Consider the following 21,991-nt stretch of genomic DNA (forward strand, 5'->3'; position numbering starts at 1 on the left):
GACGGACACGGATTACTCGCAGATGCTCTGAAATGGGAATAGTTGAGTGGGTGGGTTTGGCCTCTTGTTTGTCTTTTAAACATTCTCCATTAATGGCCTTGAGTACAGCTGGGTATTTACAGTGACTGTTAAAAAGAGATATTTACACATTTCCTTTGTTTTTTCACCTCAGGAGAGGAGAGGAGAGGAGAGGAGAGGAGAGGAGAGGAGAGGAGAGGAGAGGAGAGGAGAGGAGAGGAGAGGAGAGGAGAGGAGAGGAGAGGAGAGGAAAAAGGAAAGGAGAGAGAGGAAAGGAAAAAGGAAAGGAAGAAGGAAAGGAAAAAGGAAAGGAAAAAGGAAAGGAAAAAGGAAAGGAAAAAGGAAAGGAAAAAGGAAAAGAAAGGAAAAAGGAGAGGAGAAAGAAAGGAAAATGGAAAAAGGAAAAAGGAAAGGAAAGGAAAGGAAAGGAAAGGAAAGGAAAGGAAAGGAAAGGAAAGGAAAGGAAAGGAAAGGAAAGGAAAGGAAAGGAAAAGGAAAGGAAAGGAAAGGAAAGGAAAGGAAAGGAAAGGAAAGGAAAGGAAAGGAAAGGAAAGGAAAGGAAAGGAAAGGAAAGGAAAGGAAAGGAAAGGAAAGGAAAGGAAAGGAAAGGAAAGGAAAGGAAAGGAAAGGAAAGGAGCGAGACCTGCACCACCACCAAAACTATTATTTCATTTTTTTTCTTTTTCAAGGGATGGTTTTTGGTTTGCTCGTTGGTTGCTTTGCTCTCCTCAGCTGCTCATGTCGCCAGGTTCTCTGCATTTATGCTGGACATCCGAATCTGAGAGCTGCTCTTGCTCAGAATGGAGAGTTGTGTCCCCCCGTTCACTCCGCTGCTCGCTAGAGAAGGATGGCGATGTTTGAAATCCACAGCAAAATACCGGTTGACTTTCCAGCTCCTCCATTTTCTCTTTATTTCTGATTGCACCTTTAGGGAGAAACTTCAAAAGGTCATTTTTTATGTACTTAGCCGCTCGAGGACATGCTGACAAATTATCAAGATTAGAAAAAAAGCCCACAATTCGACAGAACTGGTTTTAAGGTTTAGTAAACCGTTATTTATTATTAAACTCCTCAGTTCAGCAAAATCTGAAATTACTTTTCCATGGCTGGAAGAGGTCTGGGCACGTAGTGGGGAGCTACAGCCCAGACCAGGTTCTGTAAGTGACTTCAGATAATTTAGGATCAGGCCAGAGGTGCATGGAAGACCTGATCAACACCACCTGGAGGAAAAAATAGCCTGTTTTCATCATTGGCCAGTACCAAAGATACAGCAAGGAGACAAAGAAACCAGCAATCAAAAAGTACAGGATAATAGTGAAACACCCTGTCCACAGAGGCAGCTTCTCTCACCTGCCATTAATGGATGAATATTTACACAACATTTTGCCCCTTGCTTTAAGATCCTCTCCAAGCAGAGCAGCTCTGGGATTAATGCACATCTGTGCCACCTTCCATTTCTTGAGAGGCTATTTTTTAATTGGCATCCACAGTAAATCACCAAGAGTAAAACAACCCAAGACCAGAAGTTCAATTAGGCAATAAGTAAATAATCCCACAGCTTTTCTACTTTTCACTCATTACCAGTTTGCTGGCACTGCTGGGGTGTGCACAAGTGTATAAATATATAAAGTAGTAAAGATTTAATATAAGAGAGGTTGTAGTAGCTTGGGCCAACATTTACTTGATTACTCTTTCCTGTATAGTACTTCTGAACGAAACAGTGTAAGAACAACGAAACATGTAGAGATGTTTTCCCAATATATTTTTCCAATCTCCAATGAGCTGCTGTGTCAAAGATGCTTGTCTTGTCTGTAACAGACATTGCTGGATTTCCCTGGATTAATATTGTCAAAATGGATAAGTCAAAATGCCAAATAAGAGCTTCAACTGTATGGACGAAAACTACAGGGAGGAAAAATCCAACTGGAAAGCTTACATTCTCCTTCTAAGACCTACAAATTCCTATTTTGTTTAACGTTATCTAAAACATAGATATTTAAAAATTAGATAGGGAATGGAGTTATATTTTCTCTGTAAAAAGGGAATAGCATTTGAATCTGGAAGAGTGTGATATTCCAAACATTTTCTTGCTGTAGGAAATTAGTGGAGGCACAAGACATCCTCTAATTATCATTTTCTGATATCTTGAGAGGGGAAAATGGCTTTAATTAACCTCGTTGTGTTGGTTTGGCTAAGAACCATCCCACACTCCTTCCAAGGGCCTTCAGGAGATCTTGACTATGCCCATGAGCAAAGACAACCCATAAGTTTGTTTGATGAGCTTGGAGATTGTTGTGGTTTATCTGAGAAAGAGTCACTTGAATTAAGGAGTTTGAAAAAGCTCTCTTTTTACCAGAGATCAGCAATGCCAGGCTATGCCTGCAGTCATCCTCCTTGAAAAGAAAAGAAGGTGATTTTAGGAAAATACTCCAACTGTTGGCTGCACAAGAGATGTGTAGCAGTGGAGGAGAGAATGGGTCAACTCTAGATGCTCCATGCTCCTCTTAAGGAAACACTGAGCAGGGAACCCTTTTCCAGAAATTCAGAAAACAATTACCTCAGCTATTTAGTCAGATAAACAGGCAGGGAAATGCAGATTCGACCAGGAGAACCAGAGGAAACCACAGATGTGGCCGGCAGAAGTTGCCACGTGCTGAGAGGAGTGTGAGGCTTGCAAGGCACCCAGGTGGTATCTGGAGGGTGGCTCTGGGCACCTGACACCCTTGGGCTGTGTGTGTGAAGGGGTGAAGGTGGCAGGGCTCAGGAGAGAAGTGGGCACCAGCTGGGTGGTGCCCAAGAAAACAGCCTTCAGTGAAGGGTTTGACACTGTTCTCCTCAGCCTTTTCCTAGGAAAGCTGAAAAGATTTAGGGTGGGTGGATGATCTGCAAGAGGGGAAGGAGACCACACTGAGAGGTGGACAATGTTTTTATTTAGCCTGGCACCTTATCACTAATGGTGTCCTCCAGGTATTGATATTGGACCCCACACTGTTCCACACAGAGCATGGAATGGTTTGGGTTGGAAGAGACCTTAATGGTCATCTCCTTCCACCCCCAGCTACATGCAGGGACACCTTCCTCTACCCCAGTGTGGCATTCACATTCTCTGAAAAAAATCCCTTTGCCCAGGACTTTTCTCCTGGGAAGCTGAGAAGCCTCGGAGAAAAGGAAAACAATTCTTATCTCATTTGCTTCTCCTGTGTTTTGCTTGTCTGGAATGGGTTTGCAGATTGTTTACCCACAGGTGGTTGTTTTATTGGATTCTGCTGTAAGTTGCTTTCACTCATTGGCCAATCAGGGCCAAGCTGTGTCGGGACTCTGGAAACAGTCACAAGTTTTCATTATTATCTATTTAGCATTCTGTCTGTATCCTTTCTGTATTCGTTAGTATAGTATTCTTTAATATAATATAGTATTATAAAATAATAAATTAGCCTTCTGAGAACATGGAGTCAGATTCATCTCATTCCTGCCTTTGTCAGGACATTTCCCAGCAAATACAATACTCCAGAGTGCTCCAAGCCCCGTCCAACCTGGCTTTGGACACTTCCAGGGATGGGAAGCCTCAGCTACTCTAGGCACCTGTGCCAGGCCCTCACCATCTTCTGATGAACCTCAGATTGAAAGCACCATCACCAGTTCGGCTGATGGCTCCAAACTGGGTGGGGACAGAGACATGTCAGACCTCTTGGAGAGATCTGAACAGGCTGGGAGAGTGGGCAGGCAAGAACAGGGCAAAATTCAATAAAACCAGTGCAAAATTCTCTACCTGGGATGACATTTCAAGTGAGACCTTTCCATATCCTAGCTGTCAGGAAGCCTTAATCTGAGCCATCATCTCTGGTAAGGCCAATGGTTTGATAAAGATATCACAAATCCTTTTTTCTTTCTTTTTTAATTTTTTTTTCTGAGAATTGTGAGATTCAGACTAAAGTATCAGGGATTATGGTAGATGACAGTTAGAATGGACAGTTGGAACAGCAGTTACTCCCACAAGAAAATGGGATGTGGATGACAAGTGAAGGACATTTAATATTAAAAATCTTACCTCCCCATTCAAGAAGCAGTAGAGAACCGCAACAACAAACCCCTAGGGAAATGGGAGAGAAAAAAAAATAATTTCAATACTGAAAGAATGACAGAAAATTGTGGTATTCACATTCTTTGAACAGAGAGAGACATAATTCTCTCTCCCAGGGTTTTTCCTGGAGAAGCACAGAGAGAAGAAGAGAAAACAATTCTTATCTTTATTTGCTGCTCCTGTTGTTTTTGCACATGTGGAATGTGTTAGGAAGATTGTTTACCTGAAGGGATTTGTCAATTGGATTCTGCTGAGGATTGTTTTGTTTCCTTGGCCAATTGGGTCAAAGCTGTGTCCTGGCTGTCTCAGACAGCCACGGATTTTTCTTTAGTATCTTTTAGTATCTCTTTAGTATAGTTGTAATATAGTATTAATGTAATATAGTATTGTTTTAATAAAGCATTCAATAGAAAATAGCTGGACTTAAAAAAACCACAACAAGCAAACAAACAAGCCCAAAATCCTGGTATACAAAACCTACACATAAATGAGTAGAGACACACTGAGAGCTGTGCATGCAAAGTAGTTATAAAGAACAGAGGTTTGGTTCTAAGGAAAGCTGAATTCAGTGCATAATCACCTGGAAGGATCCCAGTCCCAATTCAAACACCAGCCTCTCCCTCTTACTGACATTCTCAGGAGAAAAGGCAAACACCGTGTAGTGAATTCCGAACAGGGGGATCAGCAGCAGGGTGGAGCGAGCCAGTCTCCTGTCACAACAGAGGGAAAGAAACTTTAATGCAGCCTTGCAATTAGCAACCTGCACTTTAATTAAAGAAGAAAGCACAGAAAATATTTTGCTGACAGACTTTTGGGAAATACGTACACCGCGTAATTATACAAACAAATATGCAACATTCCTATTTGTTCCCAAAGACTGTTTGCACACACACTGCAGTTTGCTCCCCCTTCTTCACACTGTTACAGTAATGGCACATTAATTATGCTTAATTCTCACTGTTGCTATTTTTATTTGCATTATTATAAGCAGGAATTTTCTCCTACCATGCCAAAAAATGAGGGGAACCTCACTAAGGAATTCAGACTGCTACTGTGGTACAATTATAAACCTCTCACCCAATTGCTTAATCCCAGTGGAGTTTTAAATCACTTTTTGTTGATTTCTGTGTGTGTGTGTGAATATGTTTCTGCACAGCAAAAAAAAATTTCAAAATAACCACACAAATAAAGCTAAAAAACCAACAGCCACAAATAAAACTTAACCCCCCTGCATGTTCTTGTAGTCACAACTATTCCTGAAGGTTTGATTTTGGTCTCAGTTTCTACTGTTGGAAACCTAAGTGCAATTCTACTGTATAACTACTTCACTGCTTCAGAATAAAGAGGTTTCAGAGGGAAATTAAGCTCAGCTGATATAAACCAAAGGGTTGGAAATGAATATTTTACATGTGGGCACTTAACTGGCGAAATTCCCCCAAATCAGGGGCCAGCAAAGACTGGCATGTTTTGTTGAGTGCCACTGTCTGATTGAGCAGCAAAAAAAAAAGAGAAAAGAGAAAGCAAATGTTCTGAAAATAAGGCAAGTGCGTTATTACAAACAAAGTGACCAAAAAAACCTCCAGGACATTTTCAGAGGGGAAGAATATCATTGGTTATGTTCAGGTAAGTGAAGAAGGCAGATGGAGGAAAAAGGAAGACAAAAAGCTGTAAAGATTTTTCAAAGAGCTGCATATTTGTTCAAACTCAAATGTCCTCTCTGCTTTTATCTATTTGGTACATTGCAGGCAGGTTTGAATTTGCTAATTCATGCTCAGTGATAACCCAAAATGATGTGTTTGTTTTAGCAGATTTAATTAACACACTTTCAAGAATTTTGTGAGCACAATTACCTCCAGCAGTGATCTGGGAATGGGACATGAGTGCAGTGCTGGTGTCTCAGTCAGACTTTGGGCCCCAATGGGGATAAATCCATCCCAACTCTTACCTGGAGACTGCACTGAACACACCTGAGCCAGAAATCTGATGGACACCAAACCTCAGGTCTTGGTGGAAGACTCCACAAAGCAGAGAAAACTCTTCTTGTGGGTTATAAAATTAGACATTGGCCAAAATCTTTTGAAAAGAGAGGAACAATCTGGGAAGAGGGTGATGAAGAGCATTTGAAGTGCCCAGCTCTGATGATCTCTAAAAAAGTAACTTATACAGGAGTGAGCCAGTGTAAAAGAGCTTTTGGAGTCCTTTCTACTCCTTTTTCTCTAAGGATATACAATCAGATTAATAAAAAGGAACAGAAACTTCTGTTTCTAATAAGGAAGAGACTAATGAATAATGTTACCTCTGTAAAAGAAGGGATGTAAAGAATATGTGTCCTAGAGTAGTCATGGAATTAAAAAAACAAACAAACAAACAAGTTAAAGGTAATAAACTGGACAAAAAATATCATCTCTCCGTATCTTCTATAATTTCTATTCAGACTTAATGACAACAACAACAAAAGGATAAATGTTGTTTTGATCTAAAAGTCAGAATAGAATTGTTTATTAATATGTTCTGTCTCACTGCACCCTTGGGAAATAATTCAGGGGAAGATGCAGAGGAAGTCTTTTTTTATTGTCAGTTTTCTGGCATTAATCCTACCTGATTAATCACACAATTAGTTTGTAGGATCTGGAAATATAATGCCATCATCAAATTATTTGAGGTGTTGTCTTCAATATTGTCGTAAAAGTGAGGAAGAAAATGCATTAACTAACATATTCAGAAGTTTATAGATTATTAAGATCAATAAAGAGGAAAAGAAGATTTTAATGATAAGAAAAACCTTGAGAGACATTAATGGCTATATGGATGATAATAAATTGCTTTTTTTCATGAACACTGGGAAGAGAGAGGACTTAAAATATGTCCTGTGAGATGTGTAAGCTTCTGTGCAACAGGGAACGAAAATCTTAAAGTTTACAGTGGAATTCTCAGGTGTGTAACAGCCAAAGATATTAATCCTCTTTTCTTCCCCCACTCTTTCAGACAGGCAAGAAACTTGGAGGGGGTGGATCTAGAAGTTCTGAGGACAATAATTGTTCAACGGGCTGCTTGGAAGATAATGTTCTCCAGAAGGTCTAGCAAAAGCCTTGTTCACATTCTCACAGGGAGAGGAAAGTCTTAAGGTTACTTAAAAAACAAAAAAAAAGAAGCAATTTGAATATATTTTTTCTTGAGGCTGACATTCTGTTTTTCAGCTGTTATTTTCCTTAAAATCACTTCAAATATGAGACTTTCTCCAGTAGCATGGCTATGAATGTGGACTTTCCATTAAGTGTTAGTACAAACAAATAATGGTGTCCTCTGTTCTCCCTCTCTCCTCTATGGAATAATGAAATTAGAACTTTATGCTAAAAGAAACTGTAAATAAGAATGTTGTCTAATTTGACCAGCATTTGAAAGAATCATGCTTTTATTTTCCATTGCACATCCACATTTATTGAGGAGACTGCTGAAGTCTCAACCTCTGAACCTTTTTGAAAGAAAAAATCAAAAAAGAAACAAAAATCTCCAAACCATAGACTTTGAAGGAAGATCATATTGCTGTTTTGCCATTTAGTCCTGCCTCTCTAAAGTAAGGGAAATTGCCCATTTTAAAAGCTGTCCTAAGTGAAATACTTTGATCAAATATGAACTTCTGCAATGAAGATACCAAGGTGTGTAGTCCTGAAAGCAACATTCACCTCACCAAGGTTTGGACACACACTGCATAGATATTGATAATGAAATTATTTTAAAATTGTCTCTAAAGTCAATGCAGAGAAAAGACACTTTTAAAACATAACTCTTGTGTGCTACAGATGTCTTTTTAACAACTGGTGACTCCTGTTGTAATCCCTGTGGCTATTGAGTACATCTATTTATGTATATATTGATTAACTTAATGCTGTGACATATCTGCAATGATGGCATCTATTTTTAGTTAAATTCAATGCAGACTTAAATTCCCTTTATTGTCAATGAACAGCAAGAATCACTGACACAAAAGGACAAATCCTCTGCCCCTAAGGAAATTCTTATCACATCCTAAATCTATTCATTGACCTCAAAGGGACCCTGGACTGAGTTTGTCACAAAAAATTTCAGCCCTGTAGGTTTGTGAGGTTTAGATTAGAGGAACCCAATTTCTCTGGCCAAAGGTTCATTCATCACCCCTGTGATAAATCTGTGCAAAAAAGAATCGTGCCAGTATTTCAAGTTGAAGGATAAAGAGCAAACCATGAAGGCACAGGATGTCATTATAATGAAATGCTCAACACAGCTCATGTTTAATAAACTGAAGGATCTGTTTTATCACAAAATGCTGAACATATTAACGTGACTTTCAGGAACCTCAGTAACCTTCCTGACAGATCTTTTCCAAAATTTAATTAGGTCTGCAGCATCACTTCCAAAACACCTGAGGTAACTCCTGAATGATTCCAGATTTTTTATTTTCCCATGCATAAACCACATTTTCAGACCTAGGACTTGAAAAACAGAAGCTTACCAAGACTTTCATATTTCAACAGACACAAAAACCCATCGGTTTAAATACCTCCTGTTTAGGCTGAACTCTTCTTGCCCTTGACTATGTAGAGGATTTCACCTCAGAGAGTTATTCGTCTCCCATCTTTCAGAAACATTGCATTTAATGTAAAATTTGGTTCTCTGCAAAGGCCCAACAGGATGTCTGTGCTGCATCAGGATGTCCATTAGGCAGTGAACATTATATTTCAAACTATCTCCTCCTAAACCGAACTCCTAGTTTTACCTAACTGTTCTTAGTCTTCAGCTGCTCTCTGTGGAGAAGATGGAGCTGCTCCTTTTTGTCTTCTCTATTTCTATCTGCTTTTGCACGGTTCCAGTCTGCTGACTGAATGTTTTTCAGCATCTTCATTGTTCTATTTCTTAATTACCTCAAAGATATATGAAATCACACAGAAAATTTACTTTTTTTTTCTTACTAAAAAACATTACCATATATGCAGTTAAGTCACAAACCAATCTTTTTTCCTTAATGGTGTTGAAGATAACTACTAAATATTCTTTAACAAAATCCTGGAGTTGGGGGTCTGTGTGTCAGGACACCTCAGAGAATGTTGATTCACACTTACAAAACTGTTGTGAAATTCAGGAGACACATCATCAGAAAACACATTATAGATGTCTGAAATTGCACCTCATCTAAACAAAAAGAGAGGATGACCTTGGAGCTCTTTTCCAACCTTAATGGTTCCATGAATCTGTGAAAACCTGTGGGCTTCTTGTGCAAGGAGCAAGGGGTCAGATGGGATAGTGATTAATTCACACAACTCTTGGCTGAATGGCTTTTATTCACCCTTCTGGATGCCTCACTCTGTATTTGATGCCTCAATCTATATTGATGATATTTGACAATATTGGACTGAACTTGATGATCTTGGAGGTCTTTTCCAACTCAGTGATTCTATGATTCTATAACTTCTGATGTACACAATTCATTCTGATGTGAGGTCAGCTTTAGCCTTTCCTCACCTCTGGGTTTTTATTAAGTTAACTTCACTCCGTTCAATGGACAAATGATGTTTTATGCCCACTGAGGGTCTGATTGACTCAACCTCACCCAGTTTATTCTAGGAAACTTTTCAGATGAAACATTTTCTCTCAGTATGAAGGTGCTCACCTCTTTGCTGTACAATAAAGAACAGCTATTAATTCTGTACAGACACTACCCAAAACCATCAATAGCATCAGCCATAATTACAAAAAAATTTAAATAAAAAAGAAAAAAATTAAAACAACCTTAAAACCCTCGATCGTGGCGCATCGGCAAAAGCACAGAACAAGAACAAAGAAAAATATTCTACATGCAACAAGAACTAAATGAAGGCTTTGCTCTCTGGTTACTTCCCCTCTGCTCTCATCCACTCATTTAACTGCAACATGCGTCATACACACACAGTAATGTCACAGGAGTGCGTACACTTACAGGGTAATGGTTGATAGTTCTGACATCTTGCAAGAGTGCTGGTTAGCCCTCTTAGGCTTACAGTAGCATTTCTGAACGCAGCTGCTAAATATGACAAGATTAGCATTTTTTTCAGCATATCGTGAACAGGCCAAGGTAGGTCACTTTCAACACATTTCATGAGACACGTCACAAAGATGGAAAGCAGACACGACAGGATGGACTCACAGCACGAACCAGCTGCTTGACTGAAGCAGAAATTAAAAAATTAAATAAAAATCGAAGTGCACTGGCTGTTGCTGGCCGTTGTGATGTGCTGATTCACGGACAAACCAGAACTCAAACACCCTGAGGGCAGGGGGGCAGCGCTAACGCATCCAAAATACACAGGACCTGCGTGGTCTGGTTTTGTACAGGGGGTCACAGAACAATAGATTAAATGAGAGTTGACTGCATGCTCATGGAGAACAATCAGAGAGTAACAGAAACTTGTAGGATGGGGATCAATCTAAGGTCTAATCCTCATTTTTGTTGTAGTGTGGATCCCTTGTTTTTAACAAAAGGTTCTAGTAAGGACACCAAAGCTGTTTTTCCATCTTCCTTGGTGATGGGGAGGGAGCTCAGTATGGAATCTGAATGTCTGGCTGGTAATTTTGGAGATACCATTTGTTTTTTTAAGACAGTGTGCTCATCAAAGCAGCAGGCTCATACACTGTGGAGCAGGACCTTGATCCCTGCATGTTGGATTCTAGGAACAGAGAACAAAATAGTTCCTTTCCAACCAGCCAGGAGAGGCTCATTTAGGTCAACCAATCAGAAGGGTAATCTGAAACATGGAGGCATTTGGAGGGATCCCATAAGAGATTTTATATCTGGGATGAAAAACATGAAAATTTAAAAGAGTGATTTCTTGTCAACTTTCAAGGGGAGAATTTTTATTTTGTTTTCAACACGAGGTTGTTTTGGTGGGATTCACCTCAGGAGAGGCTGGATGTTTACAGTACAGATGTGTAAGCAAAATGGACATCCTCAGGACCCTGAGAATCATCAGAATAAACAGTTGAGAGAGAAATACATATTTATTGGCCTGGTGCATCTGACCTGTTTTAGATGTCCACTGTAGGATGGGACGATCACCAAAAACCACTGAGTACCCTGACCAAGTTTCCATTAACATAAAGGATAATAAAGGATAAATCTCCATTAATATAAAGGATAATAAAAGTTTATTTTTAAAGAAATTGCCTTCAAGGCAAACATTTAAGTTTGTTCAAACAAACCCAACTCTGTTTCTGTTACACAGTCTAATATTTGTGTTCACAACTCATGGAATTTATAATCTGAACTCTAAACCAGGATGAATTGAAAACATACATTTCCCCCTACTTTTAACTCCTTTAAGTAAATCCCCATTTCTGGGGTTATGTTTTGCTTCCTTTTGGATAATTAAAGCCTGATAACTGTGTTGTTATTAAATATTACAGTATAAGAGCTGGAAAGAACACAGTCTTGGGGCATGGACTCACCCAGCAAATGGATATAGTCACCGTGTTTCAACTCATAAAATGAATTTCATTTTTTGGATGTCGCTGAGGAAGTAAACATGAAAATGACTGCTCCTTTTGTACTAGAATTTCTGTGCTAGATTTTTGCACCACCTGCTTTTCACAGGGCTGAGTTGGGCATTAATTGTCCACTTAGACTGATCAAAAATGAGCAAGGAGGTTTAAGGGATGGTTCCATTTTATTGTGACTGAGGCTTTCAGAAGTGACTATGGATTTTGAGTGCCACTCATTGTTTTGATCACTTGATCTGAAACACATTTCTCAGACCAATTTTTACCACAAGAGGGCTGCTCAGCCTGTGTTGAAAAGAAGCACTTGTGAGGCATATTAAGGTACAGAACCTGAAAAGGAAACATCTAAAAAATCAATAATCACTTTGAAAAGTCTTAGCCATGGGTTGTTGTAGAGGTTTGTGGTCTTCGATGATATACTTAATGTTGCCATGGCAACCTAGAAATAAATTCCCATCCATGTTTCCTTTACTGCTTATGTCCTATTTCATTTGACAGGGATTGATTTTTTATAGGTTTTCCTGGTGAAGAGATCTAATGTGACAGCACTTGGTATTTACTAGAATTATTGAAAAAACCAGACTTGATTTTGAAAATATTATCTATGGATGAACTGCTGCTCCATACCCAGTGAGGAGACATTGACACACAGGTTTGTGATGGAAAACAATGCTAGTACTTCCTAGGAAAACCTTAATATTTTAGTGCTTTTAGCACTTGTTTTCTGCCATTTCTAATTTTGATAGAGTCACCTCTCTGATTTTAGATGGTGTAAAATGTCCCAGATCTTTAGAGTACAGAATATATAGACATTTTCTTTCCTTTCTCCCTCCCCTTTTATTTTGCAAACTTTATTTATTTTCGAAGTAGAGACATTGGTGGAAGGAAAGGGAGAAAGAGAGAAGAGGCAGAGGAGGCAGGAACCACGAAAAAAAACATGAAGGAGGAAAAAAATAGACAAATATAAGAAAAATGAATTAAAATGAGAGCATGGCTATGAAAACACTGCACGAATCCGGGCAGGATCCTCAGACCTCTGTAGGCACACAGAGAAACGGAGTCGGTCACATCTAACTCTACGTGCCAAAGACAGATTCCAAACTGAACTGTCACCTTGAACTCACTCAGGGAAAGAGCAGGGACTTCCAGGCTGAGCTGGCCTGTGTGACAGAGACATCTAAGGCACAGGGGATGCTCTGTCTGACGGAGGTGCCCTGGTGTCCCCGAGTGACCATAGACGACAACTGGACTGCTCAGATCGAGCACGAGACTTTAGACAGCTAAAGGCAAACAAGCTGAGTCTCACCGCAAGTGTCCTGGGCAGGGACTGCAGCTGCATCTGGGAGGAAGAGGGAGGGTGCTAGGGTGGAAGGGGAAAGAAAAAGTTAAACACTCCCGGGGTGAAATGAGCCATGGATGATGTGGCTGAAGGCCACCCAACACCTGGACATCTCGATGCAAATGAGAGAGAACACAAATCGGAGGCAAAAGGAGTTGTAATTCGGTTCTAGATGTCTCAGAGGTGCTTAAGAGGAGGGAAACGAGCATGCTGATCCAGGGGAAGGAGGTTATGCTGCATTGTCCAAGTACATCCATCATGAAAATGGTCAGGGTTCTGAATTTAGGTCGCTACCAACACAAAGGGAATGATGAGGTTTGTGCCTTGTCTCTGAATGTGCTGAAGGGGAATCCTTTGGGAAATGCAGTAAAGGTAGACCTAGATTCATGCAAATTAAAACTGCTCTTCCTGGAGAATCTTTATGCACCCTGCTCGAGTAATTCTGTGTAACCTCACCATGAGTAGGATTGGCAGGAGAAGGAATGCAGAAACAAATCAATGAAATAAAGAATTGAAAATACAGTAGAAAGTTAACCAAAGTGGAAGCAGAGAGTTTGTATGGGAGAGAGAGGAGAAAATTGAAAAGTAGGTCTGTCTAATATATATAATTTATATCACACACCCTCTTCCCCTCAGCTGATACTTCTCTAGGCTGGGAGACATCTTCTCCTTGCTGCTCAGGAGCTGAGGATTCCCTGAAGCTTCACTTGTTTCCCTTTGAAACACCAACTACATTTACAAACCCCACGCCCTTACAGATCAGATGGAGCAGTCTGGAAAACAGAACTTGTTCTGTGAGCAATAAACTGATCCTACAATTCCCTCCCACTGCAGTGGCTGCAGCTCTGACCCACAGTGCAGGCAGAGCCTTTCATTCACCCTCTCATCCAGACACAGAGTAAGCCCAGGCGCTCCTCAGAAAAGTTGTCTTTTAGTTGTGTCTGCCCTAATTTTTAGTTGTGTGCCTTTTTTCTTGTCACCCTGTGCCAGCTTGGCAGTCACTGGTGAGAAACAGGCCATAAAGTGAGATTTATCTGACCTATTTTAAACTTGTTGGTTAAAGTGAAATAGGCTGTACTAAAGGATTTTCTTCTCTGGACTGGGTAGGTCTCTACTGACTGTGGAAGGGGCCCAGCAGGATTGTTTATTAAACCAGGTAGATCCCCTGCTGTCTTGCTAAAAGTACAACAAATATTGTGCTCTTCATGGGGAAAAAATTAAAAAAAAAAAAGGAAACTGTGTCTCTAGCCTTTAATGGAAAACAAATCCCAAACTCTTAGTCTTGTTACCTAGAGTTCTACTTTTCCTGGCTAATGCCACCAAAATAAGAAGCTGAAGCTGAATGACTGCTTGCAGATTAATGCTGTGGTTAAAACCAAATGTTTAACAAATATGAATTTGGACTGGAACTTTAGTAAATCTGACCCTTGAGTAGACCTGAAGCTTGAAGGTGAAACAGAATGGTCAAAGAGAGCCATAAATCCTATCTACAGTGCTCAGTCTTGCCTTTTCTAACTTCTACAGAGCGGACATAAAAAGAAGGAGAACACCATTGCTATACTTGGAGTTAAATAATGAAGAGATTAAGCTTAATATTTGCCCGCGCTCTAGAGAATAAAGCTGGTAGCAGAGGGCAGAATTCTTCCAACAAAAACAACTGTAGCCTCAAGGTTCTGTGTCCTGATTCTTGCCCTGTATTAATTCTGGAGCTCCTGTTCTCCCAGGCTGGGTTATTGTCTCTGAGTGCAGAGCACAGATCCAAGTTGTGCACTGTGGAATAATTCTGACGGAGGTGCAGCAGACAATAGGATGTTCCATGAGAAAAATGCACCATGCCAAATGAGATTCTTACATAAATTAACATTTTGAATACTTTACTGTTTCAAAGGAAGAATGTGAATATCAAAATCCAGGCATAAATGTCTGAGAATGGGATTTAGCTCATTGGCCTTGAAAGAAATCAAATGAGCAAAGCCCACAGAGTGTTTATTGTCCCAGGCTGATACAAGAAGTGGATTTTCAAGCATTACAGACAGGTTTTGGTTCCTGTCAGCTGGAGCTCAGCATCAGTGCAACTACACTGGGTTTATATAATTTGCAGCTCTGAAGCTTCAGTGACACTGTTTTGACTCACCTGCCTTACACATTCTACAATATCCCTGCAGATTCACGGTACAATCCATCTCTGCAACTCTCCTTCGTGAAAAAAGAGAGCACTGCCTTTGCTAAAAAAACCTGGGCTTGCACTCACTTAATCATCTGAACAACTCCAATGTTTTCATTGGAAATATAAAGAGGAATTACAGCTTGGAAATCCCTCAGTAATGATACAGGAGCTGAGGATTCTTAGGCAGCACTAAGACCGTGATATGAACCTTACACATGGCTTTGGATTGGTCCTATCTTGAGGTAGTTTGCATTTGTTTCAACAACCTTCACTGAGACTTCATTCTGTCTTAAGCCTCTATAGCCTGGTGCCCTTTGAGGATGTTCTTTTACTCTCCAAGGCAGGCAGAGTTTGTTCTTAGAAAACTGACTGTCTGCTTTGCACCACACAGTTCCTTTGACACACAGAGTTAGTCACAAGATCCTCACAAGAAATTTGTCTTTCCGGATCAAAAAGCCTTCTGCATTGGGACAGCACCATCTTCCTTGTCCCCTCCCTACCTCAGGCTGTGTACTTGCCTGGAGTACATTCTAAAAATTCTCCAGATCTAAAACTAATCCCACTGGATGTGAAACAATGCCAGCTGCTGAAGTGAGACACAATAAATCTATGGCAAGGAGAAACAGAGACACTGAGGGGAAAGTAAATTCCTGTTGTCCTCATATGATAGAGGCAAAAGTGTGAATGGTGGGAAAAACTAAGTGGAAGACCATGATTACTGGTGGGCATTGAGCCTTGGGTCAGGATCAGAGATGTCAGAATTATTCCCCATTTCCTGCAGTCTCACATTAACTGCTGCATGACCAGTTGCCTCAGCTCCACCTTCACCTGTAAATTAAGTAACTGATTCAAAGGATCAGAGGTGCAAACTGATTTGGAGACAAAGAAAAATTCAGATCTATCCCTTTCAGTTTAGCAGTGCAATCAAACCAGCAAACTTAGACATGAGCAATGCATGAGGAGAAGGACAAACAGCCAGAATGGTCTGCTTTGGATATTTCCAACTTAATGCCTGTCACTGTCATATTTTCTGGAAAAATCCCTTCACCAGGATTTCTTCTCCTGGAAGGCCGAGAAGCCTCAGAGAAAAATGAAAACAATATCTTATTGCTTCTCCTGTGTTTTGCTGCTTTGGAACGTGCTTGGAGATTGTTTATCCAACATGTAAATTGTTTTTACTTAATGACACAGCCAGCTGTGTTGGGAGTCTGGAAGAGGTCACGAGTTTTTCTTTAGTATCTTGTTAAACCTTCGGTATCCTTTCTCTTTAGTTTAGTTTAGTATAGCTTTCTTTAATATAAGTACATAAAATAATAAATTAGCCTTCTAAGAACATGGAGTCAGATTCTCAATTTCTCCTTCATCCTGGGGACCCCAAAAATACCACAAACGCTCAATTTCAAACTTCTGAAATTTTTTCTGATCCTCCAAACCCATTCTTTTTCCCATGATCTAAGCAAGCTGCTGTGACAAAAGATCCTGCACCCAAATCCGTGGCTAATTCAAAAAGCTGAGTGGCCTTGGGCACTGGACGTTCCCTATCCTCCTGATCTCCATGACAACTGAAGCGTATCAATACACATCAAAATAATTAGATTTTTCACTCTGACCAAGTGAAGTGACTTCAGAAGCACATTTGAGATCCGTTCTGCATTTTCTTCCTGAAAGCTACCTCATTTTTGCTAATCAGGAAGCTCCAGTGTGTGGCAAAATGTACAAGGTTACAGCAAATTTAGTGAAGTGCAGCCACTCTCCCTTTACAATATGAAGCTTTATATTGTGCACATTGCTAAAGTATTTGTGGCCTTTTAAGCAGCAAGGCTGGAACAATTTTAGATATCTAAAATGTTTCAGACAGCACATGCGTGGGCAAAATCCTAAATTTACACAGGCACCCTACAGATGCAAGCACTTATGTATAAATCCCTCTGGCTTGAGCACCTGGGTGTTCTGAGCTCTGTTCCACACCAGTTATGGCAATCAAGCCATGATGGCTTTGGTGCTGTCTTTGAAAAGTGTTTATATCTGAAATTTCCAGATACATGATGTTAACATTTCAGTGGGAACTCATAAAACACTATTTAGCCCTTTTTTGGTGCCTCAAACTCTGTGGAAACAGGGCTGTTAGGGCTAATCCAACCCTTGATAGAACTGTTGGGAGTGCAGCAAGCTTTGCTGTGTTTTCTTAAAAAAAATATATATATATAAAATAATTTCTATAAAGAGAATTGCAGTGTTGGATAAAAGCTGGCATTATTCTCTCCCTCACTAACCTGCACACCTCCTAGAGCTTTCAAGAGAAGAAGCATCTTTTAGTGGCTTCTCTGCTAATGCAAAATTGCTCTTTTCCAGTTCATGGCTTGCTCTTGTGAAAGACGGGGGGAAAAAGTCTGTGCTTTGCTATTTTAGCATGCAGGTTCTGGACAAAGAACTTTGTTCTTTAAGGCTGCCATAGATCATGGAGCCAAGGAGAAATTTTAAGTCATCATTAGAGAATTCTTACAAGTGAAACCCAGGCAGGTTTCAAAACCTCATGAGTTCATCAACTACAAAAATCACCATTGTATCATTTTGTCTGTCTATATATCCATTTAAACCATCAAGTTTCCCATAAAAATGCCTTACAGCCACAGAAATTGTGTTTAAAGACAAAGTCGGCCTATTTTTCAATACTGCTGCAAGAGAAAAAAGGACAGGAGTCAGACTCCACCACACAGACACCACATGTGCAGGCCAAAGCCCAGCACCCTAAAATCTGCCTTCTAAAGAGTCTGAATAATAGAAGCAGAACCCTTTTCCATGAACAAGAAATAAGATTTGTGATCCATGATTTCAAAACCAGATCTCACCAAAGCTCTGGTCAGGTGTTTGTATATGACTGGAAATGGAATGGGATTTCCTTTACAAATATTGATTTGCTCTTCTGGAATATTCCTCTGGCTGATGGCCCATGAGATAATAAAACCCCTTTCAAGGTAGAAATAGTTTTAGGTCTAATCTCATCATTTAAGTAAGAATGTTAAGGATGCACTGGATAAAAGGCAGTGTTTAGCTGGGAAAGTAGATTTGACAACCAAAAATTCCTGTTCCTATCCTTGCCACAGGCACCTGAGGGATTTAGGTGCATTTTACCCTCAGCTGTTCAGTAGCAATAGCAGCTCCCAGGGCCATTATAAACACACCAAATATTCTGTGCTGTTTGATTTTCCAGCAATTGAAACCACAGATAGGCAATCAAAGCAGAATAGGGCTTTTGATTATTTTATCTGAAAATAAATAAATCCCTGTTAATTACACTCCTGCTAATTATGGTACAAAGCCTGCATGATCTTAAATTCCTAATGAGTACACTTAGGTTTGATCTGCCTGAAAAGACTGGCACAAAAGAACACCCCCATCCTTTCCACCCAAAATGTCCAAAGTAAAAAATAACAAAAAAAAAAAAAAAAAAACAAACCAGTACCCAAAATAACAATTTGCCTTGGGCAATTCACATGAAAAGTATAGGAGGGAATGAGCCCATTTTTTCTAGCACTTTAAATAAGAAATCAAGAATTAGTGTTGATCAAAGCAGCAAGTATCTACTCCCCTGGCATTCCTGAGAAATGAGCACTAGGTCCTTGCTGATCATGCACTGACATCAAATGACCATCATCTGTGTTTCCCAGTGGATTTTCCTGTGGTGGAAAAGGATTAACCCAAGGACACGAGTTCCTTTTGTTGCTGGGTCGTTGGGTGTCCCAGCACCCAGCTGGCAGCACCTGGGGGTCAGAAATTGCAGTGCCCTCCTAGAGAACGCACTGTCCATCCAACATCTGCCATCTGCTCGTCAAAAAATCAGCCTTTTGGCACCAAGACCCTGTCAATAATTACCAACTCTGGCAGTCTGAGCACTTGCAGCAAGACAAAGCGGTAGCAGAATGAATCACTGTGATTCCAGTGACTTTGGAGGTGAATTTTAGAGGAGTGTTGTTTACCAAAACATCTGGGTTACAACATTGCTTTTGCTGCCCTAAACCCTCTAGGTTGCACCATAGGTAAAATCGTACCTACCTATGATATATGCCATGATTCTCCTTTCTTTCCAGCAAGATGCTGATTGGAGGAATGAGGTAGACCTGAATTAGCTAGATATATATGTGGGGTTTGCTTTCTTTTCATTGAGCTTTCAACATGTGATACAAAATTTATGAAGAATCTGTCAAAGCAAAAGCAGAAACAAGCTTCCCCCTCCCAAATTATACCAGTCGTGATAAACTGGAAATCATAATAAAATAAAAAGAAGATTTTTTTTTCAGTTATATGTTCTTGATACTTGAAAATGAATGAAAAAAACAAAGATTTGATGGAAATGTGCGGGTTTTTTTAATCTTAAGGGCTATTCCAGCATGCATCTACATCATGCACCTACTAAATATAATAGTGGTGGGTTTTGGTAGTGATGCTGATGATTTTCTCTCTAGAGTGAATATTTCAGCAATGCAACAATGCTTGTAAAAATAGCAGTGTGAATTGAAGCTTTGTGTAGGCATTTCTGTAGAAATATGTTTTTGGTTTTTTTTTCTGGGGGGTGATGTACTCTCTCTACAACAACTTGGCCAAAACCAGGATGATTGAAAAAAGATTTTGATGTACCAGGTTACACACTGTTGGCTGGATTTTTCATGGTAAAAACAGTGAAGTCTTGCCAGATCAGTTTATTATCCATCTCCTAAAATTCCAGGGAAGAAACTGATAGATGATAAATCCATGCAAATAATGTGGGCCTGATGGGCTGTTCTGGGTGCTGAACCAGCCATTGTAGGGTTGTGAATATGTGTTTGCAGTCCCCAGGACTGTGAGATCCAATTTAATTCATGGACTCCTGATATGGTGCTACTTGGCTCTCAGCATATGGGGTAACTATCCACAAATAATCTGCTACTTCTGATGCCTCAGGTTCCAGCTTTTATATTTTCAGACTTCTGTGCTGCTTTAGTGTGTGGGTCTGAGCTTCATATCAGGGGATGGTGAGCTCTGTGCACAGAGCAGGGAGACAAAACAATTCCTGCTCCAGCTGGGCACCAAGGACAAATGATCCAAATCTCAGCCCCAAGAGCACAAACACCGTGGGCTGGAGAGAGAAAACAAGCAGGGTGGGACTGCATGGGGCTAAAGCTGGAATGGGACAATGAACTGCAAGATGCAAATGGAGCAGAACTGATCCCAGGGAGAGACCCCGGGAGCGCTCGTGCATTTTGGGGCCATTTTGGTTCATCTTGGGTGCAGCCCTGGCTGGGCTCTGGTGCTGCCCAAGGTGCATCCATGGAGGAGATCCTTTTAATAAATCCCTGCTTTATTCTTTAGCTCTGTCCAGTCTCTGTTCTAGGTCAGCCTTCACTAATATTTACAAACTGCGATTGAAGACTGCTAAAATCAGGGGGTTCCTTCTGTTTGGAATCATGTTAATTAATTTATAACTGGATGGAAAATACTGGCACCAATTCAAGACATGGTCGTTTTTTCTGTGAGATTAAATAGGATATGTTATGTGGGGAAATGGCTTTAAATGGAAAGACAGTGGGTTTAGATTGGATATTAAGAAAAACTTATTTACTGTGAGGGTGGGGACAGTGTGTCCAGAGAAGCTGTGGCTGCCCCTGGATCCTGGAATTGTTCAAAACCAGGTTGAACACGGCTTGGAGCAACCTGGGACAGTGGAAGGTGTCTATGCCCATGGTAGGGGGTGGCACTGGATGATTTTAAGGCCCCTTCCAAGCCAAACCATTTTATGTCTGTAATCATGGGGCATTACTGCTCTTCATTTCACCAGCTGGGGTGAGAAACCTGCCTGAACTTCGTTAATAGCTGTCTTAATTGCTCTAACAATACAATCAATAGCTCTTTATGCTTCCCCACCTCCTGGGGATCTCAGAACTTGTCCCTCAGATAAAAATCTATTCCATTTGCCTTACTGATCTTGCTTTTGTTCAATGTTTAATTTGGCAGAATTATTCAGGACTGACAAAAGATTAACTGAAACCAGACAGATTTTTTTTCTTGTTTCAAGAAAAAAATCCTACATCTTTGGCACTCCTCAGACTAAAAAGTAACTCAAGGTTATGATGACTATTGGAAGTGTGAAAGTTTCTTAGAAAAATAGCCCAAAATAATAATAGAATTAAAATGATCATTTAAGAGGTGTCTTTGATGTCTTTTTAAATCCCTACCTCAGCTGCTTAGACATTTTGATGGATCTGTACTTTAGAGACCCCCAGTATTTTCAGCTGTAAAGAGGAGTTTCTCTAAAAACATCAGTGAAAGAAAGATGGAGTGATTGCCCTCCCAGAACCTGGTGGGATTTTGGGGTCTCAGCAGCATGCAGGCAGCTCTGAGGGGAACTAAAGGCACGAGGAAAGGTTGGGGAGGAATGAGACTGGTGATGGATGACTGGACATACAAGTGGGTAAAATGGAAGTTTATAACCACCAAAGCTCTTGGCCACTCCAGGAAAATTGTGAGGAATCAGCAAAGTGTTCCCAAGTTTTTGTCAGCCTAAAGGCAAAGGCTGTTGCACAAAATGATCAGGTTGTTTAGAGAGGAAGTCTGGATTTTTTTTTTTTTTAATGGGAGTAAAGCCCTGGTAATGCACGGCACATGATACAAATGATTGTTTGATTTATTTTAAGGCAAATCCTATATTCTCCAGTGGCTACACTGCATTAATTAAGCCTCAGCTCCCCTGCAGTGCTCTCTTCTGCCATGGTCCTGTCATAGCTCCCAGCCAACTTCTCCAGTGGGAGATTTTAATAATGAATGCACAGCGGTAGCAATAAATGATTAATCTTTGAATTTAAGCCCATCCCCAGGGCTTTAAAAATCAAATACAGGCTTAAGTGCT

At 40.3% G+C, this 21,991-nt stretch overlaps 1 protein-coding gene across 5 annotated transcripts in view; it reads right to left on the reverse strand.

Moving 5' to 3' along the window:
• Positions 1-557: 557 nt before the first annotated feature.
• Positions 558-21,991, reverse strand: part of ADCYAP1R1 (ADCYAP receptor type I) — a 147,357-nt gene continuing 125,923 nt past the window's right edge. For 2 of the 5 annotated variants that reach the window (XM_030943055.1, XM_030943054.1), the window contains 4 exons: positions 10,050-10,133; positions 4,680-4,809; positions 4,067-4,108; positions 558-956 (listed from right to left, as the gene is read on the reverse strand). In XM_030943055.1, coding sequence (XP_030798915.1) covers positions 747-956; positions 4,067-4,108; positions 4,680-4,809; positions 10,050-10,133 — 466 coding nt within the window. In that variant the 3' untranslated portion in view covers positions 558-746. The remainder of the gene's footprint in view (positions 957-4,066; positions 4,109-4,679; positions 4,810-10,049; positions 10,134-21,991) is intronic. The other 3 variants (XM_030943056.1, XM_030943058.1, XM_030943057.1) reach the window with 3 other exon arrangements.

This window comes from Camarhynchus parvulus, chromosome 2 (genome assembly GCF_901933205.1).
Source record: "Camarhynchus parvulus chromosome 2, STF_HiC, whole genome shotgun sequence".
NCBI classification, from domain to species: Eukaryota; Metazoa; Chordata; class Aves; order Passeriformes; family Thraupidae; genus Camarhynchus; species Camarhynchus parvulus.